A 19,213-nucleotide genomic window follows, 5' to 3' on the forward strand; every position below is an offset into this window, starting at 1 on the left:
AGCTAGGAAAATAACAACGATACAAATGAAAGAGAGAAACTAAGAGTTAACACTCTTAGTTACAAGTTTTCTCACAATGAAAACTAGGTTTAAGAATAGATTTACAATGATAGAACAAAGCCTTGCATAGAAAAATATAACAATGAAAGCACAGAGAACATTGTAAGCACGAATAAAATTATTTGTAATATTTAGATCATCTCGTTTTCGTCCATTAGCCTTCTCTTGATCATCCATGACATGTATATATAAGTGTCCCACAAAGTTGAAGAGAAATATAGCCGTTTGGAGCCGTTGGGATTTGTAAAAGTAGCCGTCGGAAGCTTTCTGCGAAACACATAGTCGATAGAGAAAATAGGTTAGTCGACTATTTCTTCAAGTAAAAACCAAACATAGTCGACAGACAGAAAGTGATAGTCAACTATTTCTAACAAAAAAATCCTATAGTCGACAGATACATATGCACAGTCGACTATTAAAAAATTGTGAAGAAAATTTTGAATTTTATGAACAAAAATAGTCGACAGATGAAAAGCCATAGTCGACTATCCTTATATGATAGTCGGCAGATTCAAAAATAGTCGACAGATGCCATAAATAGTCAACAGATCAAAAACAGCATAGTCGACTATCCTTTTGCATAGTCGACTATCCTTAACAGCATAGTCGACTATTCTTAGGCATAATCAACAGATTGAAGCCCACAGTCGACAGATGAGAAAGATTTTCAACAGAATGTCCTCATTTTGTTTAATTTATATTTTACCTTCCATTTACTTTAATACATAAATGTAAATAAGAAAGTACCCCTCATTTGGATTCAATAAAAATATCAAAAAAATCAAAATCCATAAGAATAAAAAAGTAGAATTTGGGTTTTAGTAAGAATTTAGGATTTTGCGATTTTACCACCTCCAAGATATACACTTTTCATTTCTTGAAAAATTCGTTAAAAATCATTTTATCACTAATGAATGTTAGTTATTGAATTACCGGGAGTTAGTTTTCTAAAAAGAAAATATTTTCATATATGTCTCCTTATAAGGTGCTAGTCTTCCAGACTTAGAAAAATATTGAAGCGTTATCAAAACGAGTTTCAAGACATGATGCATGAACTAAAGGATTTTTCATACGATTAAATTTCAAACCAAAACTTTTCATGCATGCTTCAAAATATGAAAGCTTATTCTGAAGAATGAGATTAACATAAATGATTTTTCATACTTAAGATTGGATTTTCATCAAACACATTTATGTTCAAGTTGGTCTTTTGCCTTAGAACAATTTTAGCTCTATGTTGACCAATGACTTCAAAGCGAATTTGAAAATCATTTTGGGAGATTCTTTTAAGACTAAATACTTGACTTTGCAAATCTCTAACTAATATAGAAAATCATAAATCTTTTTTGTTTTCATTTTAACAAAGCACTTGAGATTGATTTTTGTTGAAACCACCACCTTAATTCATGATTTAGGGATTTAATAAAATATATTTTTCATCATCAAAAATAAGTATATCAAAGCAAAACAACAATTGCTAATATTAAAATTAAAAAAATTTGTAATTAGCTAAAAAAAAATTTCGTTGCTAATTACGAAATTTATGTTTAATTTAAATTTTTTTAAAAAATTAACGATGGAATAAATTTTAATCACTAAATTTAGCGACGGATTATTTATTTATGTCGCTAAATTAAGAATAAATAAATAAATTTTAATATTTATTTTAATATTAAAAAAATATTTTTTTTAGTGACAGAATGTTCAATCTGTCGCTAAAATTAGCGACGAAAAAAATTTTTCATTGCTATTTTTTTTAAAAAAATTGTTTTTAATTTTGTTTATTGATTTAGCGACGGAATACTATTTCGTCACTAGTTTGCATTGCTAATCCATTGCTAATTTTACAAAAAAATTTCTCCTTACTCTATCGATAAATAGCGATGAAAATTTTCGTTGTTAAAATCTAAAATTCTTGTAGTGAATTGCATGTTGTTACTGGGTGAGGGGAGAGAAAAGAAGAACAAGGAAGAGGCTTTTACAATTTTACAAATTAAGCGAGAGTATTTTTGTCATTTGAATTATGTTTTGAACTCTAAGTTGTAGTCTAAGGAGCAACTAGTATTTTTGATAATCTTTATTTATTGTCACGAGCTAAATTTCGATGGATGCATGACTGACACTAATCCCAAGATAGGGTGACAAATGACCCCATCTCACAATTAATAAGTCATATATATAAATAATAAATGAAAAACATTCTCATTCAAGAGATGTTTAATAGAAATTAAATATATCTTATCTTAGCAATGTTCAAAAAGAGCAGCATACCCAATATGAGAGATGCCCCCAATTTGTTAATTTTTCCTAAATTCTATGTTACAAAAATATTCTCTTTCTTTATAGTTTTGAAAAAAATGTTTTAAAATTAATGTTTTTTGCATACGTTTTGATGTAGGTAACTAGGTTACACAAAAACAAAAAACAGATACGATACAAAACAGAAACGAGAAAATATTATTTTTTTAAAAAACAAAGACAGAAATATGAGAAAAACATTAAATAAAAAGATATAGGGACTTTTTATAAATATAATTTTTAATATAAATTATTAAAAAAATAATTATTAAATATAAAAATAAATATAAATTTCATAATACATGCAAATAAATTTTGAAAACAAATTCTAGAAAAAAATTAAAAATTTTGACTTAGAGATAGAAAAATTTTCGTTTTTATTTGTGGATGAAAATGTGTTTCAAATGGAAAATGTGTTTTTAATATTCCAAAATGGCTACAAAAAGTTTCTAAAATTACAAAAATAGCTCAAAAACGTTTACTGTCATTTCAGAAATGAAAACATTTTGGAAATGCTGAAGCTACGCACCGTGAAGTTTCTATGCATCATAGCGAGTGAATGCTTGAATCTCTTTTTATCTTTGTATGGTATTTGTGATAATTGTGATGCAAAATTTAAATTTGACTGTAATTGAGATAAATCTACAATTGAAGATTTATCTCATTCGTAACTTATCTTTTGATTAAGATACAGACAAGTTAATTTTTTTATATACATTTATAAATGAATAATAGATTTATAAATAGAAACCAACATACTAGAATTATTATGGTAATAATATCATCATAATGATATTTTGTTCTTTTAACTCGTAATTTTTTATAATTTAGATTTCTTATGTATTTAATGATTTGATCATAATTTATTTTCAATTCTAAATTTTAACTCATTCATAGTTTGTTTTGAAGTCCTCATTTTAATTGTTGAGTAATCCCTCCAAGTACAAAGAATTTGGGATTTAAGAGTGACTAGTTGCGAATTATTGACCTCGTTTTGGTTACCCTATTATGCTAATAATACGTGCATATATGATATTTCGTTCTGTCATCACGGTTTCTCTTCCAATGATGGCCGACCATTATATCATAAATGGCGAAATTCATATTTATTTCTTTACATTTTTATTTTTTTATGTGGTCATTTAAATTTTTAGTGTTTCAATTATATTCTTGAACTTGATTTTCAAGTTAATTTAATTCATATACTTTGATACTTTTTTTATGTAGCTATTCGAACCTTTCGTTATTCAATTACACTCATAAACTTGTATTTTCGAGTCAATTTAACACCCATATATTTTTATGTGTAAAAAGAAGATAAAATAAGGTGATAAAGTACACATTATATTTTGTTTACGTCAAAATATAGGAGTTAAATTAAGTTGAAAATGTAGGCTTATGGATGTAATCGAAATAATAAAAAGATCAAAGACAAAAATATAAAAGTTTGGCCTATTATAAATAGTTGATCTAAACGGCATTTGCCTTATCTAAAAATGAATAAGAAGAAAAACCAGGAGTATAGGAAACCATAGCAAGATGAAATTTAACAATTCAGGAGCTGATTGTTTCTGCTATTACTAATCTTATAGACTTTTTAGTACGTCGAATTTGTTGTTATTTTGATTATATATTTGAATTTGTATTTTTTAGTCAATTTAACTCATATTTTTATGTATAAAAAAAAGTAAAATAAGATGACAAAGTTCATTTCACAATACAAAAGTTAAATTGATTAAAAAATATAGATGAATGATATAATTGAAACAATAAAAAATTCGAATTGTTATACGAAAAAAATGTCAACGCATAGAGATTAAATTGACTCAAAAATGCATGTCTAAGTAATTAATCAAAATAACAAAATGTTCAAGTAACTTTGGTCACCATATTTTAAATGTTCTAATAGGGGAAGAGATTGGCTCCAATACATTGGACTTGAATGTCGAAGATTTCCAGACGAAGGGTCTTCAATGGTAGAGCCTCAAAGAATTAAATTTACAGTCATATAAGGCCATCTCCAATGTTGACTTCATTTCATCGCTAAGTCATATTTTGAGGAGGAAATCGTTGGAAACCTCTCCAACAGGCCTCCTTATCCAACGATTTCCTTTTCAAATTTATTTGGAGCTTCAAAATGCTCCATATAAATGAGGAGTGATTTTTTGCTCTTTACCTTTCTCTAATGGCTATCATCTGTTGCATCTATGATTTGAAGAAGAATCCAATGGCTCTTTGTTGCATCTGAAAATTAAAGAAAACTCTAGCGACGAGTAGCAGCGGCGACGACCACAAGGAGAAGCATAGGCGATCACGATGGTAGAGAAGAATGAGCACTGACAAGGCAACATGAGGCGGCCGTGGCAAGGAGCAGCGGAGAAGAAGAACCAGATTCGACGAGAAGTAGCGCGATCGCACCAAAGAAGAACTAGATCCGGCTACCAGCAATGGCGGCTCCCTCCTCTAGCATCCAACGACTACCTCTTCAATCTGGGTTTGTGATTTTTATTATGTATTTTATATAAATTTTGTATATATTGAAGTATTGGGTTTTAATTATATTTTGTTTATTTTGTGTATTTGATTATATATTTGTTTGTATGCGAATATTTGATTAATTTGTGTATTTGATTATACATTTCTTTGTATGAAAATATTTGATTAATTTGTGTATTTGATTATACATTTCTTTGTATGCAAATATTTTATTAATTTGTGTATTTGATTATACATTTGTTTGTATACGAATATTTAATTAATTTGTATATTTGATTATACATTTGTTTGTATTCAAATTTTGATTAAATTTTGAATTATGAAAATATTTCAAATAATGTTGTTAAATAATCATTTTTAAAAAGCATTAGTAAATTTATTTACAAATATATTAAATATTATAAAAATCTAATATCGTCATATTTATTATTAAATCATCAAATAACTAAGAATTTTTATAGTAATAAAAATTATAAGTGAGATAAAATAAATATAATTAAAATTTATTAATAAATAAGTGGGATAGGGATTAAAATAGAGAAAAGAATAGGGACTCTGGTTGGAGTATGACACAATTTTTTAGATAAAATTAAGATAGAGAATAAATTATTTATAATATAATAAAGAGTAAAATAAGAAGAAGGGTTTGAGATGGCTTAAAGAAGCACATGAAGAACACAACAACACCCAGAACCATGTCAAATCCTGAGAACCGTAACTTTATAGGTTGGTTCCTAACGTGTGCTTGATGATGTGCCCTTATTGTGGAAGCTTATTGAGTTTGCGATAACGGTAGTCAGCATATGTTTTGGTTGGATATTTGGGAGGGTTCCTCCGATCGATGAGCTCAGGAAGAGGTCCAATTGTTGCTTCACAAGGCGGCACCACAAAGACAGCCCAAGACATGCGCGTTCTTTCCCCGTCCACCAAGCTCTTGTGAAGAACACTCTTGTACTTGCCGTTGCTCAGTACCTGAAACAAAATGTCCTGTCTATGTAAGTTCCCAACTCCCAACTCCTCATCGATGCCAAATTCAACAACTGATTGTAGTTGGCAAAATAAATATTATTTTATTTCTCGCACCTACACGTTTTTTTATTTAGATGCTCAAACTTTTTTTTATTTCAATTACATCCTCAAATTATGCATTTCGAATCAATTGCACCTCTGAACTTTTTGTTATTTTAATATACACTCTTGAACTATACTTAATTTATTACTCTCAACAAAATTATCGAACTGTGCACTTGACTTGAAATTATATAGTTCAGGAGTATAATTGATTTAAAATTACGTAGTTCAATGAAAAATTGAAACGGCAAAAAATTTCAATGTCTAAACGAAAAAAATGTGCAAAGACAGGGGGTAAAATATGTATTTGGCCATTGTAGTTTCGCACAGCTACCAGTTAATAGCAGTGGCTTTAGTACTTATCTCTCTAGATAATACGGCTAAATAGTATAAATGATAACTGAACTTTGTACTAAGGTATAAAAATGTCACTAAACTTCAATTTAATATACAATTCCATAATTATTGTCAATTGTCATTAAAAAAAACTAACGGAATGTTGACATAACTAACAACGTGAACGGTTAAATAGCATAAATGATCACTAAATTTCTACACAAAAGTATAAAAAGGTCATTGAACTAAACGCTAGCATTCTGTTAAACTCTTTTAATGATAATTGACGGCAGTTATAGAATTATATATTAAATTAAAATTTAATGACTACTTATACTATTTAACTAACTAATATGAAATGAAACAAAAGTATAAAAATGTCATTAAACTAAACGTCAGCATTCCGTTAGACTCTTTTAATGATAATTAACGGTATTTATAGAATTATATATTAAATTAAAATTTAATGACTATTTAACTAAATAATATGAAATGAAACAAAAGTATAAAAAGGTCATTGAAATAAACGTCAGCATTCCGTTAGACTATTTTAATGATAATTGACGGTAGTTATAGAATTATATATTAAATTAAAATTTAATAATTATTTATACTATTTAACTAAATAATATGAAATGAAACAAAAGTATAAAAAGGTCATTGAACTAAACGTCAGCATTCCGTTAGACTCTTTTAATGATAATTAACGGTATTTATAGAATTATATATTAAATTAAAATTTAATGACTATTTAACTAAATAATATGAAATGAAACAAAAGTATAAAAAGGTCATTGAAATAAACCACAGCATTCCGTTAGACTATTTTAATGATAATTGACGGTAGTTATAGAATTATATATTAAATTAAAATTTAATAACTATTTATACTATTTAACTAAATAATATGAAATGAAACAAAAGTATAAAAAGGTCATTGAACTAAACGTCAGCATTTCGTTAGACTCTTTTAATGATAATTAATGATAATTATAGAATTATATATTAAATTAAAATTTAATGACTATTTAACTAAATAATACGAAATGAAACAAAAGTATAAAAAGGTCATTGAACTAAACGTCAGCATTCCGTTAGACTCTTTTAATGATAATTAACGGTAGTTATAGAATTATATATTAAATTAAAATTTAATGACTATTTATACTATTTAACTAACTAATATGAAATGAAACAAAAGTATAAAAAGGTCATTGAACTAAACATCAGCATTCCGTTAGACTCTTTTAATGATAATTAACGGTAATTATAGAATTGTATATTAAATTAAAATTTAGTGACTATTTATACTATTTAACTAAATAATATAAAATGAATATGTGGTTTGAACCATTATACTTGAATATGTGTTTTGATGATACGTATTACCTCAATTTGATCACCAACATGGACAAAGAGTGCATTTGGCAAGTAGTGGACAGGAAGCCAGTGGGAATCTTTCCAGACTTGAAGACCTGGAACTTCATTAGGAAAGAGGAGCGTTAGGGCAGACATGTCAGTGTGGGGTTCAACTCCAAGGGCCTGCTCCGGCTGAGGCCGCGGACATGGCGGGTACATGTTAATTTTCATTTCTATTCCAATGTCTTCTTCTTCTTCATGGCCTACCAAACCCCATTTCAAAGCCTTCCCCTCAAGCCCTAGTCCTTCCGACAGCAATTCCAATAGTTTGTTTGTCAGTTTCAGGATCTCCACTTTGTATTCCTCTATCACTCCCCTGCATTACACATATCATCCTTAAAAACATTAAATAATATAAATAATTACTGAATTTTTCACTAACATATAAAAAAGTCACTGAATTTTAATTTATAATCAAAAGATCATTAAATTTTAATTTAGTATACAATTCTATAGCAACCTTTAATTGTCGTTAAAAGAGACTAATGGGATGTTGATACGTCTAATAACATGCACGGTTAAATAGTATAAATGGTCATTGAATTTTATACAAAAGTACAAAAAGATCATTGAACTTGTTACTGGACTTTGCACTAAGGTACAAAAGATTACTGAACTTTGTACTAAAGTACAAAAATGTTAGTATTTCATTAGCCTATTTTAATAGTAATTGCCAATAGTTATTAATTTATATATTAAATTGAAGTTCATTAACATTTTGCCTACAAATTGAAATTCAATAACCTGTACCTTAGTGTAAAATTTAGTGACTATTTATGATATTTAGGCTCATTAGAAACATCTATCAAACAACCTAGAATTGCATGTCCAACTACTCTACATAACAAGAGTGGAACAATGTTAGGATTGGATTGCATAAAGCACTACAAAAATCAAGAGAAAAAAATGACACAAGAATAGTTGGCCTCAAGAGACATAGTTTTGCATAAGAAACCCACAAAACCCCTCTTGGATATTCTTTTGGCTGGGGAATTAATTAACCCTCAATTGATCGAGGAGTGTGGATGGATGGGGATGGGACAAAGATGGATATTGAAAATAAAAGTAAGAGAGGTCGTATGAAGGACGCGTATTCTATACCAAATAAGACAGATAACTCTAACTCAAGATACATACTCAAGAAATCTAAGTCCTAGTTAAGAATGAGAGAAAGAAAAAGAAGAAAATGCCCTAGAGAGAGCCAAAAAGGGCTCTAGTGCAACGAGTCTAGTTCTTATTGATCCAACTTGATGATCTAACTTTTTTCATATTTTATATTTATATGTTGTAAGGTTAGATCTATGTTAGCTTTATTAATTTGCGTCTTTTATTGCGGTTTCTCGAGAGATGTCATAGCGTAAACTATATATATACGCCTTGTGATTTTCTCTGTCAATATAATTTACTTATAGAAAACAAAAACAAATATTCCAATATCAAATCTAAATAAGATTCTCTCTTCTAAACCTGACTAGGCTACATGTTGTCTAGATACTCAATCTCAATCACATATGAATTTAAAGAATTATATACCTACTAGCTAACACGTATCATCAATCCATACATATATACCTTTCTACCTACCTGTAAGAAGGCAGGTGCTGATCAGGCCACATACGATGGTTGACCATGGAAGGTGGGTGGATGTAATGGAAGAAATAGTGAACCCTCTCAACAGCCTTGTCATGGTGGTCGTCGGGGAGGGATCTGGCCATCTTGGCCCCGTAGCCCTCAAACTTGGCATTAAGAGGATCATTAGCGAGGCTCTCTTTGTGGTGCTCGGGAAGGTCGAACAGTTGCTGGCCGGCCTCGCGGAGGCGCTGCATCAAGAGAGACGGGATGCCGTGATCGGTGAGCAGGAAAATTCCCCACTCGCTACAGGCCGTTGATATCTCACGAACCACCGCTGCCTTATCATGAGATAGAGAGATCACCGGCACGCCGACGCCGGCGCCCACGTCGACGCCGACGCCCATGCCTGCCTTTCTTAAATTATTATTAGTTAATGAGACAATTAATGGAATGAAACTCTCTCTCTAGCCAAGCAACGTCTTTACTTTACTACTTGTGTGTATATATATATATATATATATATTAATGAGGACGTTAAGGTTAGAAAATTTATTGCACACTAATGGCAGCCCTTTGAGGAAACAACAAAGCATAATTATAAAAAATATGGATTTGCTTCACTTTTACCATGATTTTAGTAAAAAATTCTTTTTTTATATGGTCTAAGTGCAAAATTAGCTTTAATGCCCCCATTCTTTCAAGCTTGATATCACACCCCGTCTAACACCACATGTTATTGGTGTTAGAAAACAAGATAAAATTTCAAGAGTGCTCTTTGAGAAAGAGACGAGAAATGAAATGATGGTGCCTTGGGGGAGGGCCATTATGGTAATTTGGATAATGAGCAGTTCGGCGGGCACTAAGGGCAATTTTGAGAAGTAAAATAACAAATTGTTGAATCGACGGCAGGAAATGCCCCAGAACTTGGATGTCCAAGAAATGGGGCAAGGGATTGTCGAGTGTTTTGAGATGAGACTAATGACGCACAAAAAAGGCAGATCGGGAATAGTTTTCGATACAGCTGCTATATAAGCTTAAATTATTGGCTGAATCGAATGTTAGTGAGAGACAATCGAAAAATCACTGGTAAGTCAGAGGGGCCCGAAGAGTGGTCTAGTTTTATGAATGAGTCAATCTGAAGCGTTTTTAGGCTGAGATAAGGTCCTATGCAAACGCAGTAATGAAATCGATTTTATCGAGTAATAGATCGATTATTAATTTTGGGATAAATCGAGATTTTAGTGGTTTGATGGAAATTGATTTAAGACCTTGAAGGGTCTAAGTACGATTATTAAAAATTCTGAACTGGGATTAATGAGATTAAAGTGGGGATTTATGTGTAATTCTCACATAATTATGTGTAATATATGTAATATATATATATATACGTGGTTGTGCGTGAGCTGGAGGCCAAGTGTTTAACAGTGGTCCTTGCAAATTCAAAATCTCATTTGCATTCGGATTGTTGAGAGCTCTTAGTCGAATTCAATGTGTGTGAGAGAGAGAGAGCGCAATGGCGTGAGAAGAGAGTGAAATAGATGGCCGACCGGTGCTGACCGGATTTGTAGCGGCCATGGCGGTATGGCAGCGAAGGGCGGTTGATCAACGGCTACGATGGAGGTGGCTAATAGTGGCGGCCGATGGCAGGCCGGATGCAGCCGAAAGAGGTGGCGGCCCAAGTTAAGCAGCAGCGGCTAGATTTGCAACAGCCATGGCTGAAGTGGCGATAGATGTACATATATTATCTTGTTTACATTCATTTGCACCCAGACTGAGTCATTGTGACTCATGAGGTTTTACCTCGTGTTGTAGATGTTGCAAGTCTAGAGGAAAACAGTGATGATGTCAGGAGCATGAAGTGGCGATGCGTGTTGTTACCTAGTTTGTATGTTGTATTTATTCTTATATATATTCATGTGTGTTAAATATGTATGTCATGGACTCTAGATGGTATATAGTGGGTTGTAATCTGCATAGAGTAGCTGGGCTTATGAGAATTATTATTCTATATGGCTTTGGTTTGGGTGAGCCAAGTTTTGAATGGTGTGCGATTCGGTATTGAATTTCCCATAATTCCCCAGTACTTAGCAAAATGTTCATATGTTATTTTGTGCATGGGTCACATTTGGCTTGCTGTGGGGTGAGCTGAAAAAATGTGAAGCTCACTCAGGTTTCGGGTCCCATTCCGCTGTATTCTCTTTTGTGTGTTTTAGGATCGATTCCTCGAGTGGAGCAAAAAGAAGGACGAAACCTAGTCCCCACCTAGGGCGTTTCTTATTGAAATATGGTCCATTTAGTAAAGGTTAGCTTGGTGAGTGAGTCGTCTGGTTGATTATTCACTGTGGCGCCTCGAAAGTGGGAGCGGGGCGTTACACTCCCACATTATATAGACTTTTGGAGGAAAAACACCAAAATAAGCTAAAGGATCAAGTAAGCAAGAAAAGATATCGAATCAATTGTAGGGATGACTATTGATGAGGGGTCAATGTTTCTTAAATCTTAATGAATTATATCCCCATTTTGGCTTTATATTTATGCTTAAAATAAATAATTATTCACATTACATATTATTTCAAGATGAAACAAGGAAGTTGACTTATACAATTAATTAGGGGCATAAATTGAAGACGTTGGATTACCCATTATTGTTGTTCAAATTCAAGGGCCAATTATGGAGTCTAGAGGATGTTTCAAGTGCACTTGGCCCAACTATCAAATGGAATCCAACATAAGAAAGGCTCAAGACCAATCAAAGGCCCAACAAAGCCCAACTTGTGGAAGACTTTTCTTTGTTTTGTATTTTTATAACTGTTTTACCATCTAAAGTCTTTTGTATTCTTATGAGTATTCCACTACCTAAAGTCTTTTGTATTTTTTGTCTTTTACCTAATTTTTTTTCACTAGTTAGGTGAATGTTTTGTGAGTGCCTATTAGCTATAATTATGTCTAGTTGTATAATTTTAAATTGTGTGGTTTGTATTGCATCTTATGGGCTATAAATAGCTCACTTGGGTGCATTTGTGAGGGGGTTATTATTCTTGAATGAAAGTTTAGTTGTGTTCTTAGAGTTTTTCTTTGAGAATTGCTCTTGTTCTCTCTTCTTTCCTCTCTTATGATATTTCTTCTTTTCTTTCTTCTCTTGAATTCTCATATTATTTATTGTTACTTTATTATCCACCGCCTAAATGGCCAGTTAGTCTCTGCCATTAAATTTCTATAATTTTTAATTTACGTCTTTTTATTATCCACTGCCTCAATGGTCGGTTAATTTCTGTTGTTTTAATTCCTGTAATTTAAATTCTGTTATTTAAATTATGCCATTTAAATTCTTGTCAATTAATTTTCAAATGAAGATGAGTAGCTAAATCCAATCTTGGGTTAAGGCAAGGACAGTGTCCAACGCCAATGATTCTCAAAGAAAGCTGCATTTTAAATGAGTGACATTAATTTAAATGTCAATATGAGTGTGTATTAATTATTAAGAAATCACTAGGTTTGGATTGGAGCGTAAGCCTAACTTAGAGCTTTCATGCCATGTATGAGAGTTACTAGAACTGGAAACGCTATCATACCCAAACCCGAATGATTAATTTAGTTGTTTTGTGTATTAATTGCAATTGAATTTATGGTAGTTACTTAAACTAGAATCTCGCATATCATGTATGGGGATTGCTTAAACTAGAACTATCATTATCTTTAATTGCATTTAATAACAAACCCTCGTATCTGAAATTAAATTAATGTTGCTAATCCTTTCTGCTAAAAATTGGGGATCAACGGATTGGTGCTGAAATTGTCTTAACTCAAGTGTTATCCAATTTCATATTCTCATATTCAGTGTTTATTTTAACTTCTGCCTTGCTTTATTTCCTAGTATCTGTTATTTGAAAATCCATAAAAAAATCATGTTACCAATTCATCCAAATGTGTGTGTGTGTGACATTCTTTTTCTTTTACTATAAATGAATCTTTCAGTGGACGATCTGAACTCATCCAGAAAATACAAATTTGACTTTGAACTACAACTGCACTCGTACACTGACGAGTATAAACCTCTCACCTAAATAAAGAAAAAAAATATAAAAATTTTATTGTGTTTTAATTACAGGGTGAGAGTGCAGCCAACTATGGACCCTAGAGTGTCACATGCAATATTAGGGTGATGAGAAGCAACTCAAGACGAGTTGAATGGTGCAATTGAATTCAAAAACATGAATCAACATTGAACAACCAAAATTCTAACTTGACAAATTAATATCAAAAAACAATGTCAAAAAAGTCAATCGAACCCTAAAGGGGTCTGTTTAGTGCAAAGAGTAAACCTGAGAAAGTTTTAAAAGATACAAAGGTCTTATAATTAAAAGCGGTGTTAAAAAAGGAGGCTACTGCAAATTCATTCCAATCGAAATCATAGGCACCAGGCCCAATTAATCAGGCCTAGTTGGTGCTTATGCGGGGCCTAGCTACTAGGGTCGCTTAATTTTTTTTTGCAATTCACTAGCCAAAATGACTTCGTTTGGCCTAAGCAATCAAATCCCCAAAGAAATCCCCCCATTCCTCCTTCGTGTGATACTTCAACAGTGTTCAGAAAAAAAAATCCTAAATCCTTAATTCTTCTCACTCTTCCCCTTTCGTCGTTGCCTCTACAAATGTCGTCTATTTCCCCCGTCACCACTACAACTCTTGTTTTTTTTTTTCCTCATTCCTCAACCTCAAGCTCAGGTAAAATCCTCAAAGAGCAAACAACTTGTAAATACTCAAAGACTTAAAAAGAAGTCAAATGATGTCGGATAGGAGTACGAAAGCATTGTCCAAGGCTTCCTCAGTTCTTAAAAAGAAGTCAAACGATGTCGAATAGGAGTATGGAATGTTAATTGATCCGACAAATATGGATAAAGTTAAATGCAAGATGTGTGGTAAAGTTATATTTGGAGGAGTTTACAGAGTAAAAGAACACATCAGCCACATTTTAGGAAATGTTTTGCATGTCGAAAATCTTCTCTAGATGATCAAGCCAACTGCAAGAATACTATTATCGAGACAAAGAGTAAGAAGAAGAATAAAAATGAGGAAGATTTGACGAGATCCTCTGTTAATATTTTTGAAATGGGGAATGATGAAAATGAATTGCAAGAGTTAGGGAGCAGAAAAATGCCCCGTACTCTTGGCCCTATCGATAAGTTTACAAGCTCCATCAGCCCTGAAACTTGTTCGAGTGCAGGAATGATGCAAAGGCAATAAAATATCAATGAAACACTCTTTAAAGAGAGGACATAACCTGTTTGTGAATATTGTGCTAGATGGGTGTACGAAGTTAGTATACCTTTCAATGCTATTGATTATGATAGCTTCAAATTATTTGTTGAGGTAGTCGGTCAATTTGGGTTAGGCTTCAAACCTCCTAGTTAATACCAATTTAGGGAATCGTTATTAAAGGGAGAAGTTGACAGAATGAAAGTGTTACTAAAGAAGCATGAAGAAGAATGGGCATGAAATGGGTGCTTCATTATGACAGATGTTTGGACAAACAAAAAATAAGGAGTATCATGAACTTGTGTGTTAATTCTAATGCGGGTATTGCTTTTCTTTCTTCCAAAGAGTTTTCAGATGAAGTACATACAAGTGAACTCATCTTTGAGTATGTGGACAAGTGCATTGATCAAGTTGAGCCACAAAATGTCATCAAAATAGTAACAGACAATGCTGCCAACAATATAGGAGCGATAAAATTATAAAGGTAAAGAAGCCACATATCTTTTAGACCTCATTGCTACTCACACCATCAATTTGATGCTTAAAAGTATTTGAAAACTATTGAGGTATAAGAAAGTCATTGATCAGGCCAAGAGTTTGACAATCTTCATTTATGCACACCATAAGTGTAAGCACCCCCTCCCGGATATCCCCAACCACCCGGACTACCCAAACGGGACCGCCTACGGAAGGATAAAGAATGAAATATAAAACAAAAACCACCCTGGCATGCATACACAAAACTTAAAACAGCGGAAGCTAAGCTATACACCTGCATGCACTATGGGTACTCTGCTAGCACAGTGGGCACACGATAAACAAATACAAACAGACACATGTGCCAACATACAAGAGACACGAGAAATGACCTGGCATAGTAAAAATAATAAAGTAACTCCTACTCAAACATCAGAGTTGACAGGGACTGACGGGATTGCCTGTACACCATACCTACTCTGCCGCTAAAAGTTGACTCTATTGCCCTTGACCCACGCTACTACTACCTGGAATGATGGAAAGCAAAGTAAGTCAAGAGACTCAGCAAACATAAGGAACGAAATGCTAACGGCTGTATAAATCCAATAAACTCTCCCTAGAACACCAACCCCCAAGCACACACAAGCCATGAGACGCTACAACATAATAGTATAGCATAATAAAAGTATATACTAGTCATTAGGGCCCACACAAGACACACGGCACCCAAGTCCTATACCAACCTACTGCTGCCCTAGAAGGCAATAAATACCTCCTGCAAACCTGTGCGCGCTATCCCGGGTCGGTGCTCCTGACACCCGTGTGCTCGCGTCGGTCCTCCCGTCACCTGAGCCATAGAATAACCAAGCCATAGGCTCCCTCGGAACGGTTCTCACGTCCGAGACTGATGAACTATCGGTAACCATGCAATGCACATAAAAATGAAATGGCATAGTGAGCATCAACGTGATACAATGACGCCCATACATCCAGACATCAAGCCATGGTCCACCCACATAGTAAATCACATCGATGCATATGCCCGTGCTGGATGCAACCTAACCACGCTAGAATGATCGTGTCCAAGCATACTCAATAAATGAATACCCCAACATGCATCCCGTACCCATGTGCATATCAAACCATGAATGGTAATACAACATATCAAATCATGCAATAAATCACATACTGGCAGAGCTAATCAGCTTAGCAATGTCCGGCACCGGTCAACGGTTAATAACTAGGAGTGTCCACCCGACGATCCACTTCAGGGCCATACAATAGTCTACCCCATCGTCACCAAACAGCCAACCATTGCCCCACTGCTTGATAGCTCTAACTAAACCAAAAATAAACCCGAGAAAATCGTAAATAAACCTGCACGTTTAGGAACCTAGTCCCCAAGTTAGGTTTGGCATCATTCCAAAAGGACTGGGGGCGGTTCAAACCCCCGTTGGCTTTCAACAATTAAAATTCTAGAAGTTCCAGATTTAATTTAAATTAAAACAAATGAATAAAAACTCAATAAATCATGCTAGGCGCCGAACTAGAATAAGGGAGGGGATAAAATACAAGAAACCATGGAGTCTCTCACGGGAATTAAAGAATAAGAGGAGAGGGTTATGAACTTGTCTTTACACAGCCGTTTTTGGCCTTTTTTGTGCTCCCGCTGCGAAGTAAAACGTTTAATAGCGATTAATAAAATCGTAGCTCACACTAATTAAATCTAACCGTGTAATATAAATAATTTAGTCGTCTAAAATCCCACGTAGAATCATCACAAATAAAATCCCAATAAGTCTCATATTTATTTTAAATTAAATCGCGCTAATAAAATCCTCGTTTCGTATAATTAATACACGAAACCGAAACGAATTAAAAGAATAAGAGAGGTTCATAAAATGGAAAGAGGTTGCGAAGGGTAGAGGGAGTTTGCCTCTATTTAGCTGTTTACAACGTTTCTATGCTCGCACACTACCAAATTAATACACGCTGTAAAATAGAATAAACTCCCAAAATTAATAAAATTGGACCCAAAAATAAATTCTAACCGTATAGAATGTTTAATACATATTTCTTTACTTACCTGGCTATTTAAACTTGGATTAAACCAAGTTGAATCTTGGATTTCCCTCAAATTTCTCCAGCTTTTTCCCCATACGCGCTACTTCTTCTTCTTTAATTTCTTATTCTGATCGCTGCTTCAAAGAAGGCTGAATTTGGCTTTTAAATTGCCCAAAACAAATGGTAGAGGAGCGGCCACGTGGCAGCCGTTGGGCCAAGCTCGCGGCCATTGCCTTTAGGGCTAAAACGACGTCGTTTCGGTCCCTCCTTAGCCAATTAAAATCGGCAAAAGCCCAACCTCGCACGCACACCCCCGCAGATCGATCCTGCGTCCAGTCGCTGGTCGCCCTCGAGCGTGACCGCTCGCGCCTGCGCTCACCTTCAACCATATATGCGCTCCAATTAACTTTAAAGTGATTTGCGACCACTTTCACAAATCGCTTTCAACACCCCCAAATTTCCATTAATTGCACATACGCCCGAACTTCCATTTCCTCTCATTACACTTTCATCCTATAATTTCTAGAAATCCACCCAAAACATTTTATTTCAATCTTTCTTTAAATTAACCTAATAAATAATTATTTCCAACTACCATCAAATAATTCAACATTTCCTATAACTATTTCCAAATAATTTATTTTATTATTTCCATAAATATCCCCAAATAATTTAATTAATTACCTTTAATTCCTATTTTCCTCAAAACCACATAAATAACTACTTTCTCTTACATTCCTAAATATTCAATAACACCCTCAAACACCGATTTGAATAATTATTATTTATTCTCAAATTTTAGGATATTACAATAAGACCTTATCCTTGATGAGATCATTTACGAAGAAGAGGGATATAGTAAGACTAGAAGTCACTAGATTCGCTTCTTCTTTCCTTACTCTACAAAGTTTGATGGAGAAAAAGGCCCAAATGAGGACAATGTTTACCAGCTTTGAATAGGAAGAGTGTAAATGGTCGAAAACTATTGAAAGAAAAGCAGCCTATGCTATTATGTAAGCATTGCTTTTTGGAATGGTGTGACTTTATGCCTTAAGATTTTTACACCTTTGGTGAAGGTGCTTCGAATTGTTGATGCAGATAGAAAGCCTTTTATGAAAGGCTTTTTATGAAGAGAGATTAAGCAGGTAAAAGAAGATATTAAGGACACCCTAAATAATCTTGAGAAGAACTATTAACCTATTATGGAGATTATTAAAGCAAGAGTGAAAGACAAGTTAGATAGTCAACTGCATTTTACGGCTTACCTTTTGAATCCCTATTATTTTTTCAAGGATATGGATATACCACTTGATGATGAATTGATGGATGGGTTTTTTAACTGTGGAGATGTTTTATGATTGTGAATTGCAAGGTCATGTTATAAATGTTGAGTTACCAAAGTATACTCATAAAGATGGAGCTTTTGGAAAATCGTGGATAGCTCTAGGGTGTGTAAACAATGATAACAATTATAATCCAGGTATAAAATTCCTTTAATCATTTCTTAGTTTTAATCAATTTTAATTCCTTTAATCTTTTCTTAGTTTCTATTGTGTATTAGTGTATAAATTTGTTTACTTTATACTTGTTTGACCCATGTAGTTACATGGTGGATAACTTGTGGAAATCAAACTCCAAACTTGCAATGAATGGTAAGAATGATCCTCTCGTTTGCCACTAGTTCATTTGGTTGTGAAAGAAATTGAATCACTTTGAAGGGGTTGGTGTATATTTTAAAACGTTTTTAATATTTTAATTTCATTATCTATATGAATTGTATTTTTTTAATATCAATTAGTTATCCTTATCCACTTATCATTTATATTGCTATTGCTTTTATTTTTTTTATGTAGATACATACAAAGAAAAAAAAAAAAGACTAGACGCGAATTGATTGAACAATCTAGTCTATGTCCAATTTAATACGAAATTGATGAACAAGTAAAAAAGGAAGAAGGAAAGGAATGTTGATGTGCTATTTGCTAGTGATGCTAGTAATGCATAAGGATAGAACATTGATGAAGGAGATGACGAAGAAATTGAGCCTGGTACAGGGCTCACTTGGGAAGTGGTTTGTGAAGCATTTAGAGGAGACGATGTAACGCCCCACTTTCCAACATACTCAACAATGCGAAATATAAACCGACATCACGTACGGGCGTTATGG

At 33.2% G+C, this 19,213-nt stretch overlaps 1 protein-coding gene across 1 annotated transcript; it reads right to left on the bottom strand.

Annotated features, from left to right (window-relative positions):
* Positions 1–5,493: 5,493 nt before the first annotated feature.
* Positions 5,494–9,687, bottom strand: LOC127812059 (flavonol synthase/flavanone 3-hydroxylase-like). Its single transcript, XM_052352358.1, has 3 exons — positions 9,265–9,687; positions 7,651–7,996; positions 5,494–5,826 (listed from the first exon to the last, which is right to left on the bottom strand). The coding sequence occupies exons 1-3, from the start codon at positions 9,654–9,656 to the stop codon at positions 5,614–5,616; spliced, it is 951 nt and encodes a 316-aa protein (XP_052208318.1). The 5' UTR covers positions 9,657–9,687; the 3' UTR covers positions 5,494–5,613.
* Positions 9,688–19,213: the final 9,526 nt, after the last annotated feature.

The sequence above is a fragment of the Diospyros lotus genome, chromosome 10 (genome assembly GCF_014633365.1).
Source record: "Diospyros lotus cultivar Yz01 chromosome 10, ASM1463336v1, whole genome shotgun sequence".
NCBI lineage: Eukaryota > Viridiplantae > Streptophyta > Magnoliopsida > Ericales > Ebenaceae > Diospyros > Diospyros lotus.

Bases quoted from the DNA above. Each gene is read 5' to 3' on its own strand.
- LOC127812059 (XM_052352358.1), bottom strand. From the start codon at position 9,656: ATGGGCGTCGGCGTCGACGTGGGCGCCGGCGTCGGCGTGCCGGTGATC. The intron at 7,997-9,264 runs GTAGGTAGAAAG...TGTGTAATGCAG, and splicing joins CAGCACCTGCCTTCTTACAG to GGGAGTGATAGAGGAATACA. The intron at 5,827-7,650 runs GTAATACGTATC...ATTTTGTTTCAG, and splicing joins ATGTTGGTGATCAAATTGAG to GTACTGAGCAACGGCAAGTA.